We start from the raw sequence: 10,202 nt of genomic DNA, 5'->3' as shown, positions 1-10,202 counted from the left end.
AAATGAATTAAAGTTGTTTTGATCCCCAAAGATCACTTTAACTGGACTGATGCTTGTCGTCATGGATATACTGTAGACGTAGAAAAAAAGGAGTATAAGTGAACAGGGTTTTACAAGCAGCAGAGCAGATTATTAAGAGAAAAAAAGAGGCTTTTTTTGGTGGGAAATGTCTGTGTCTGGTTGCGTTGCAGTCACCAGATAAGGCAGAGTCAAGTGGCGTGCAAGTCCTGGAACAATAACAAACAGTGGATTTATTACTGGCAGCGCTGGCTGTTTACAGACAGCACCCTCTTGCAGGAGCTGATAAAAGACAGGGTGTCACCAGGTTTGCTAAACAGGCCGACAGAATGAACACTGGTGCAACAATGATGAAGTTCAGGCTGAACTCTGGCAGTTGGAGGTGTCCGACACAACTAGGGAGGTAATGTTCAACACAAGGACATGAGGACATGAGGACACGAGGACGCTGTCTCCAGGTCCTCAATCACAATGTTCCTCTCATGACCCTCCTTTTTTAATAACAGAGTGAAACAATGGCATTCATCCCAAAGTAAGGCAACATCAATAACATGAACTAATCAATGGAAATAGAGCTATTGACTGGAAATAAACCAGGCTGGGAGTCATTAATTGGAACATGCTGCCACCTGCTGGTTAAACATAGTTTCTACCATGAAATACACATGAGTGTTTGTGCCTGGAAGAATTAGTGTCAATTATTATCTACTTATAAAGGCATTATGAATGGATTGTTACAAATGACATTCAAATTAAGCAATTTATTTGATTAAATGATTATCATATTATGCATTGATTCAAATTAAATAGTAAAACATTAAGAAGATAATTACAGCTCGGGTTGTTGGTCTTGAACACCAGGTTTTATCCAACCACAAACCCAGCTCAGTGTTGCCAACTGTTTCCTACAATTAACTCATTTAATTCAGACTGAACTAAATGATTAGATGATGTACTACAATCCTGCGACAGACACCCATACTGGATTCTTTTTTGTTGTTGTCAGGATTCGGGATGCAATGAGAATTTAACAATATCTCCAAGAAAAAATATCTTTGAAGAACATTACTAACCCTCTATTGCATTATGCTTTAAAATGTGTCTGACTATCATATTCATCCGTGTCCATTGAGCCTCTTTTATACCATGTTACAAATATAGTTGTTCCAGGGAGGAGATTAAGGGGTGCTAGATCCTCTTGAATGCATTGTTTTGGTTTAATGGCCCATAACTGTGCTGTTTTGTTTGACTTTATCAACCTCATTTCCAGCCTCAGCTGTTTCCGGTGATAAACCGACAGTAACTACGTGCCCAGAAGCAAACAGCACCCTGGACACAGGGAGCAACTATCTGGAAACACTGTCACCCACTGGGTTGTGGACTACTTTTTTGAAGAGTTCTGCATTTTGGCCGCCACCATCTTGGACCTGGTGTCAGAGCAGCACCCCTAGCATCGACCTACTGGATCTGGATCCATCTGGATTCTGGTGTGAAGCTGTTAACAAAGTTATCCTAATAATTCAAGGTCAACTTTACAGCTAAGTGTTAAAGTCATCTTAGTATCTAACTGCATTGGTAGCGACCTGTCAATCACAGGGTAGCCCCGCCCTAAAGCATCCCCTGCTTTATGGACATTTGACTCATTTACTAAATGAAAATAAAATCATGCTGTATTGAAGAAAACTCATGTTTACAATGTTTACTGAGATAATACTTTCATACAATCAGACTTCTTTTTGAAACCAGAGGAGTCGCCCCCTGATGGCCAGTAGAGAGAATGCAGGTTTAGTGTCAGCTTCACTGTTCAGAAGCAGTGGTTTCCATCTGTTTGAGGCTTCGAAACCGTAGTCCACAAAACAGAGTGACGATGACTCGTCCACTTCTTATTTACAGTCTGTATCTGCTGGAAAAGACTTAACAGATAATCTCTCGCCATATTTACAGTCCTCACATGAAACAAAGATGAAATGTCTTTTCAAATCGCTTATTTCCCCACATGTGTCTGTCCTCAGAGGGGACGGACTGTGAGGGTGAGGTCAGCCGCGCGCTGTGGGAAGATGTAGCGCTCCTCCCTGAGGAGGCGCAGCAGCAGGTCCTGGGTGTCCCGGGGCCAGCGGTAGATCCTGGTGCTCTGGAGCCAGTTGGGGACATCTCTCTGTAAGGCAGACAGACAGCAGTCGTGGGTCATACAACTATGATTAACATCTTGGGAGCATGTTGGAAATCAGCGTTTGCTTAAAAGAGGACCTATTGTGCCTTTCCCCTTTCTTTTAGTGTGTTATATAGTTTTAGTTCATGTAAAAGGTCTCCAAAGGAAGTTACTGCTGAACAGAAAAAACAGAAAAAAAATACAGGATACATTTTATTTTATGGTATTTATCCTTTGTGATCATCTGTGATATAATCAAATATCACTTTTATACATAATACGTTTTTCTTAAAAAATTGTAACGTTATTCAAGGATGTTTGAGTGCTAATTTAAGAGTTTTTAACATATGATGATGATTGGGACAATATCGTGAATCCAATTATTTTAACCAGGATAATGGTGACATTAAATCTTCATATCTCCCCATGTCAATGCTCAAACCTTTTGTTTCTTTGAGTTGTTCGGGTACTTACCTTGGTTGCATTAGGAAACAACACAGGCACCAGTCTGAAGTTCAGGCAGCCTTGTTGGATGAACTCATTTTGGATCTGTACAAACGGGAACACGTCATAATCAATGTTATAATCAGTAATATGTTGTCATTGAAACATGTGTGAATTCACCGTAACCACGAGACACACACACCAATACACACACACACACACACACACACACGCACACACACACACACACACACACACACACACACACACACACACACCAATACACACACACACACCAATACACACACACACACACGCACACACACACACACACACACACACACACACCAATACACACACACACACACACACACACACACACACACACACACACACACACACACACACACACACACACACACACCAATACACACACACACACACTCACACACACACACACACACACCAATACACATACACACAGGCTTGAGGAGTAACGGAATGGTGTTACGTAATCAGGATACAAAAAGAAAGATATATATGATGGTGATTTCATTATGTGTCACAATTACCCAGGTGAAATTAATTCATGCATAACATTTGTTTTGCCCTATAAAAGACAAAACATTTGCAAATTATTCCAACATTATTTTATTGTTTATTGTCACTTTTACTGTTATTCAACATTTCCAACATTTCCCCACAATTCTCTAATAATAATTAAACTTTTTTTACTACTATTATTATTCCTAATATTTCTTTATTTTTAATTTATTTTATTACTTGCTGTGTTTTTCTTTTAATAACTGTTGTTTTTATAAAGCACTGCATTGTATCTTATGAAATGTGCTATAAATAAAGTTTATAATAATACAAATTACATTAATAACATTAATAATAATAATAATAATAATAATAATAATAATAATAATAATAATAATAATAATAATAATAACAATAATAATAATAATATTATAATATTATTATTGTTACTAACACTGTGGGATTGTGGGTGGAGCTGGTAAATGTTATATGCTCTGCCCCTGTTGGCTTGCGGATGGAGGACATTTAATGACATGAACTCGCCACCAGAGGGGGATATTTCACACACGCACACCTCAGTTGTGTTGAGTTCTCACCTGATTGTGAATGTACTTAGTGTGCAGGCCATGCTCGTCGTCGCCGTCTCCCTCCACGTCTTCTTTGTACTTGGGGCTGATGACCACGATGATGAGCACCGACTTCTGTAAAATCACAGCTCGCCGTCGGCTTTTGCACAAAGACAGGTTGGAATTCTTTCCCCCGCTCGGACTCAAAGGTTTAGACTTACGTCATTCAGAAAGCTGTCCATCCATTTGGTGATGCCCATTCGTCGGATTGGATTATCGAAGATGTCAATCTGTCAGAAGACGGGAAGAGTGTGGGCGTTTGTACGGAAAAATGTCTGAGAGTCAAAAGGTGATGAAGACACGGCGTGACTTACCGCTGGGTTGAACCCCTGATCGGTCAGAAATTTGGTGAAAGGAATGATTTCTGTTGCTGTGTCCACCGAATAAGTGATGAATAAATTCCCTGTCAAGAAAAAGTCGTCTCATCTGTTACATCCTTTTAGATACATGATGTCGGTTCAGGAACAGGGATGAGACTCACTATACTCCTCAGATAGGCTGATGGTCTTCTTGATCTCCCTTGTGGCCGGCACCGGACCAGCCTGGTGGGAGAGACCCACGCTGACCTCATGCATCACATCTCGGGGAGGGGCCACGCACTGGGGCCCTGATCCATGGCGGTTGTTTGGAGCATTTCTTAGTTGCGGCCCATCATGGGGGGGATTCCTGTGGAAGGAAATAATCAGAGACACACAGATTTTGAAAATATCAAACGATGATGACAAACAGGACAGGAATGGTTCTCATACCAAGACTGATGAGGCTCCTCGCGTGGATCAGCTGGGTAATCATGCCTAAATGGGTAATAATGATTATTGTGACGGGGCAGATTTGCTGGAGGGCAGCACGCACACTGTCTGAGACGACTCCCAGGCATCGGATAAGGGCCTGCAGAGAGACATGGAGTCATGCAGACTCAACAGAGACACAATAACCAACAGGGTTGAGGGGGAAACTTTCTGAACCAAATCCATCACAGATGTCGTGGTTACTGGTTCCGTGCATAGCATGTGAACAATTGGAATAGCAGATTTAGTTTCCCGAAGGCAAATATTATTTGAAACCATATCACTGTAATATCCCAAAATGACCAATTATAATGCCTTTTACAGAAGGGGTGTCATCAGCATGTCCCCGGGAGCTTCATTCTGAGAGGCCACCTTTAGTGGATTTGTGCTACTGTAAATGCTAATGTTAGCATGCTAACATGCTCACAATTATTATGTTAACGTCTCAGTTTATGGTACTGGCATTTACTAATTACCCACTGAACACAAAGTACAGCTGTGATCATTAGTGATTAAAGTGTGGCTAAACAAGCAAATAAATAAATGTGTACAACGTAGATTTTCTCACTATTGGAGGAGGAAAATACGTCTGCTAATATGTAAACTTACAGTACTAAAGTGAACCTGTGTAACTTTTTCTCTACAGAAACAAATTGAGCTAATGGTAAAATGCTAAAACGTAGTGTAAGTGTAGCATGAAAGACAGCAATATCTCTTTAAGGTATGCTAACATTAGCCACTATAAGCTACTGGTGATACCAGGGTCAAGCCTATGCTCCCTTTGTTCCCCCCAGAAATGCATGAGAAAAATACTGACTTGGCGTACAAAGTACATAAAACTATATTTCACGTTTCTAATAATAATCACTGACCGGGTATACGTGCTGGAAGGTGTGAAGGGTCATAGTGGGTGTAGTGAACTTCAGACTTGAGTGAGTGAGCGGGTTCCAAGTGTTCCGACTCCTCCACCGAGTGACCGTGGGGCCAGTTTGAAGAACCTGCGAACCCTCCGCTCTGGTGATCCAGGAGATCCCGTTCACTCAGCAGCACCTGCTCTCTGAGACCGCGAGGCGAAACGGCTGCAGGGTGGAGGGCGTTCATGTGTCCCGAGAGTGTTGGGGTGGTGAAACGAGGTCTGGGGGCGGCGTGACAGGCTGCTCTGGGTTCATGCTGGTGCTGGTTCTCAGCGAGTCTCCACTGGCCTGCACTGTGAGCCGGCCCCCTAGCTTGCTCATCGCTATGTTCCTGTGGCCCTTTGCCGGTCTCCGTAAGTCCGCTACACTGCTTGCAAAAGGAAGGCCAGGCCAAGTCCAGACTGGAGGACGTCATCGATCTCTCATCGATCTCAACGGGAACACTCTGATGAGGGCACGGCCCTGACGAGAGCCGACACAACAAAAACAGGTTTAAGCTTCACATCTTGATACACCAGACAGATTTATGGCTGCTGCGAGTCTGACGGGGTTTTGTTTCCTACCTTTAAAAGAGTCCATTTTGTCACCGAGCGCCTGGTGAAGTGAAACGAAGAAGGTTAAAGGAACTTAACAGAGCGCGACATCTTTAAGAGACAACTACTAAAAAGTGTAGAGAGAGGTTCAAAGTTTACGTTTAAAGTCACTACCAAGAAGTAAAAACCAAGATTCAGAAAGAACGTCTTACAAAAAGTACATGGAGTACTATTACACATTCTTTCTCTTTGAATAGGTGTGACACACTACATGCACCATTCGAGGTGTGTTCCAGTAAACCATATCACTAGGATCGCTGCAAACTAGTACAAAGGTCAAAATCACAGATCCAAAGGTATGAGAAGCATGCCTCCTTTAAAGACAAATAAAAACTCATACGTCTCCAGCATGTGTTTACGTATAGAGAATGAAGCAGAACTTCACTGAACTCCCACCTACCGTGTCTTGGATCTGCTTGTCCCTCCGACACAGCACAAACCTGTTCTGAGGCAAACAGGAAATATTCCCACGATGCAAAGCAGGGAAGTCTCGTGACCCATTTATGCAAATAATACAAGGGCATCCAGACTGGAACCGCCTGCTTGTTTATTCAGGTATTCTGCGGTCGGTCGGGGTTTAACTGTAATTTACAACGGTGGCAGGTCTCATTATCATCCATCATTTGGAAAAGAGGACATGAACATCCTCAATTAATACATTAAATCAGTCAAAAGTACAGAATTGACTGGACAAGCACATGAATAGTACTACTCATATGTATTTGAATTTATTTGGAACAAATCATTGTACTATTTAACGTCGTGGCAGTTTTGGATGAGGAAACATTTCCAAGAATGTGAAACAGGTCCAGTCCATAACCTGGCTGACTCAGAGCCTACAATCACACCCCAGATCATTCCTTCTCATGAGCAGTTGATCACATCCATTGTTACAATATCTCAGCTGTTGCACGAGACGAGTCTTAGGCGAGCAGGTCTGTGAGGTTAGCGTTACGTTGCTAATGCCACAATGCTAACATGCTGATTTAGCAGGTACCGGTATATCATTATATAAACACAAAACAGAAAGTTCTGCAGCTATTCAAACACAAACCAACAAGTGTTGGATTCATTCAAATATTGACCCGATGGTGGTGTAGAGCTAAGAATGAGGGATCAAGCTACAGTATATCTGGGAACCATGAATGGCAGTACCAAAATTGATGCCAATCCCTTTAAAAAATGTTTTGATGTTTTCATTTGATGAGTGAAAACATTGGTGTTGGACACTGTGTCACATGGCTGGAAACCAGCTGGAATATCATTGGGAGTCATAAGGGTTCATCCTCTGGGGGCCCTGAATGTCTGTTCAAAAGTAAATGGAACACATCAAAGAGCTGTTGAGATATTTCAGTCTGGACCAAAGTGATGGACTGACCAATGCTGTTATCCCTAAAGCCACGCGGCTAGGTGGCTAAAAGCAAAAGTTAAAGGTGCTAAATTCCAGATTCGGAGCTCCACCTCCTGGGATTGGCTCCAGACGACCCTCCATTCTTTTAATTTCTCCTACTCTGTAGGTTTGAGATTGACAAGCACCACCGTCACAGGCTCACTGGATGGCGAGGCCTTATGATCCACCACTGAGAAGACTTTCATGGTGGTGTGGGTGAGGACAGAGCCCAGCTCACGTGCCTTCGCCTTGCAAGTCAGCGCCTGGACCAGCTCCTGCCGGAAGCGCCGGCTGACCATGCAGTAGAGCAGGAAGTTGGTGGTGGAGTTGAGGTTCTGCAGCATGTTGGCCAAGTCTCCGGCCACGTTGATGGGGATGCTGTAGTCGTTCCTGTTGAAGTCCTCGTCGTTGAACTCGGTCCTCAGGATGCAGTATGTGACAAAGCGGGGTAGGCTGAGGATGATGAATGCCATGGAGACGGTGCCCAGCAGAAGGATGGTCCGCCGCAACATGCCCCTGGTGCTCCTCCCATGCATGACGCGGCGCTCCTCCTTGGTGAAGAGGTTGGTGGCGCGGCACAGATGGTACCCGATGAGGAAGTTGAAGATGATGACCAACACAATGGGGATTCCCCCCGAGAGGAAGGTAGTTAGCCACACAATAGCTGTAGAGTAGTCCTTGTTGCGGTAACGACATCTGGGCAGCGTCATATTCTCCCCGTCCACCATAAGGTCGACAGGTGTGACGACGTTGATCCAGCCCAGCGGCACAGAGACAAGATGGCACACCAGGACGATAGCCATGCAGGTAAGTTTGGTGACCCAGGCCTGGGAGAAGTGCTGCTTCGCCGCTGTGCTGCGGAGAACGAGGTAGCGCTCGATGGTGAACACCACCACGATCCAGGAGGAGCTGTAGAGCGATCCATACTGTAGGAATCCCAGGATGCCACACCAGGGATTGGAGTTCCAGAAGGGTTGCACTAACCAGAAGGTGAGGGTCAGGTCAATAAGGATCACCCACACCAGGTAGAAGGTGTCCATGATGGCCAGGCAGCTCAGGTAAATGATGGCCGTGTCAGACATCCCGCATTTTCGGAAACAGATCATGTAGAATGTGAAGAGGTTGGCTGGAAGACAGGAACACAAACATACTTTAAGTTATTAACAATGACTTTATAAATGCAGTTATTGCTATCGTTTTGGCCAGCTGGACAATACGCTGAAAAGGCAAAATCTGACATAAACCACTATGGACCATCATTTACTAAATGAACATCATGCTCTATTGAAGAAGACTTGAAACTAGAGATTGAGACCATAAACTCATGTTTACTGAGATAATACATTAAGTGAGAAGTAGGGTCATTTTGTCATAGACTTCCATGCAATCAGAGAGGAGTCGCACCCTGATGGCCAGCAGAGACAATGTAAGTTTAAGGCACTTAAGATTTGGCTTCACTTCAGATACGAGGTATTCCTGAGGACAAAGTGGCCTGATGAAAGTGATGCAGCCAAAGACCAAACGAGATGACACAAACCTGGAATACCCAGGATGCAAAGGGACGGGTAGTAGATCTTCTGAAAGTTGACGAAGATGGTGACGCCGACTCCCTCCATGGTTCATTCACTGCCGGGCAACAGCTCACATGCTAATACCTGCAATAAAGCCATTAGAGAGGTGGAGGAGGAAAGGAGTGCAAACACTGGTGAGGGGCTTTGCTGCAGATAAGAGCAACGGGGCTTTAGAGCTTTTATTGTTTTTAACTATTTGGAGATATTTGGGTGAAATTGGCCCGATTTGAAAAGTTTTATGAACCGTTGCTTTTTAAGGTACTCTGAATACAATTATCACCTAAATTACACACATTTAAAATGTGAAGTCGGGGAGAAGAAAGAAGACATACCAAACTACTGAAACATTGATTAATTAATTGAGATTTAGTTATGTATTTGTAGCTCCTTTACGATTAGTTGTAAAAGGACATGTTATCCATCTCTTTAGCCTGTCAGATTTTTCTTTTTGGTTCACTTGTTAAAGTAACGAAAACTATTTAGATATCAGCTTCAAAGTTAAACTGAACCATTCAGTTGATGACTTGATGTTTTATTTGGGCTTACTAAAACTTCAGCTGAATGACCTTTAAAGCTAAAACATATCACTTCACAGTGCTTGATCCTTAATCTGGACTGATAGTTGTATTCACATGGGTGATAATTGCAATAGTCACACTGGATAAAATCAGACATACCTGGTGTCTGTAGATCCTCCGTGCTGAGCTCAAGGTGGCTATGAAAGTGATGTCTTCCACAGAGGTGCAAACCAGCTGGTTGTGTCTCCACGAGGACAATCAATGATATGAGGTGGGACGGACGAGGCAGCTTCATCGGCTGCAGGAGGAGGGAGTCGCACCACCTGACCATCCAGGTTGTACCTATAGGAGATACTCAATAATGAACCATCACCAGTAACCAATAGATGGTAAACACATTTATGTATAGGACACCTTGACATCTGCACTGGATGAGCGGGGGATCGAATCCTCCGATTTGGAGGACGACTCGCTCTGCTGCCACAAATGACAAAATTGTTGTAAATAGACTGTAAACTACCAATTTTACTCTCTTGGATTGTGAAGTTGAAAAGGTGATAATTAAAAATGCATGTTAGCACTTATTAGCCTTCAAAGGTGTGAATAAAAAAAGTAGAATTTACAGGACGTCATTAAAAAAAAAAAGTG

General features: G+C 43.1%; 2 protein-coding genes across 2 annotated transcripts; both read right to left on the bottom strand.

Moving 5' to 3' along the window:
* Positions 1-231: 231 nt before the first annotated feature.
* On the bottom strand, positions 232-6,532 carry traf3ip2a (TRAF3 interacting protein 2a). The gene is made up of 10 exons (XM_084030837.1): positions 6,476-6,532; positions 6,046-6,076; positions 5,441-5,944; positions 4,530-4,668; positions 4,262-4,446; positions 4,095-4,183; positions 3,942-4,010; positions 3,751-3,855; positions 2,642-2,716; positions 232-2,173 (listed from the first exon to the last, which is right to left on the bottom strand). The coding sequence occupies exons 2-10, from the start codon at positions 6,059-6,061 to the stop codon at positions 2,027-2,029; spliced, it is 1,329 nt and encodes a 442-aa protein (XP_083886963.1). The 5' UTR covers positions 6,062-6,076; positions 6,476-6,532; the 3' UTR covers positions 232-2,026.
* Positions 6,533-7,302: 770 nt separating this feature from the next.
* Positions 7,303-9,825, bottom strand: LOC311026981 (putative G-protein coupled receptor 139). The gene is made up of 3 exons (XM_084030712.1): positions 9,714-9,825; positions 9,003-9,120; positions 7,303-8,591 (listed from the first exon to the last, which is right to left on the bottom strand). The coding sequence occupies exons 2-3, from the start codon at positions 9,079-9,081 to the stop codon at positions 7,582-7,584; spliced, it is 1,089 nt and encodes a 362-aa protein (XP_083886838.1). The 5' UTR covers positions 9,082-9,120; positions 9,714-9,825; the 3' UTR covers positions 7,303-7,581.
* Positions 9,826-10,202: the final 377 nt, after the last annotated feature.

The sequence above is a fragment of the Eutrigla gurnardus genome (assembly GCF_963514095.1).
Source record: "Eutrigla gurnardus genome assembly, chromosome: 16".
NCBI classification, from domain to species: Eukaryota; Metazoa; Chordata; class Actinopteri; order Perciformes; family Triglidae; genus Eutrigla; species Eutrigla gurnardus.
The sequence above is the reverse complement of the archived record's forward strand: the minus strand, read 5'-3'. Positions and strand labels throughout refer to the sequence as shown.

Coding starts and splice junctions, on each gene's coding strand:
- traf3ip2a (XM_084030837.1), bottom strand. Junction 2,717..3,750: donor CTAAGTACATTCACAATCAG/GTGAGAACTCAA, acceptor CCGTTTGTACAG/ATCCAAAATGAGTTCATCCA. Junction 2,174..2,641: donor TGTTTCCTAATGCAACCAAG/GTAAGTACCCGA, acceptor TCTGCCTTACAG/AGAGATGTCCCCAACTGGCT.
- LOC311026981 (XM_084030712.1), bottom strand. CDS start 9,081: ATGGAGGGAGTCGGCGTCACCATCTTCGTCAACTTTCAGAAGATCTAC. Junction 8,592..9,002: donor TTGCATCCTGGGTATTCCAG/GTTTGTGTCATC, acceptor CCTGTCTTCCAG/CCAACCTCTTCACATTCTAC.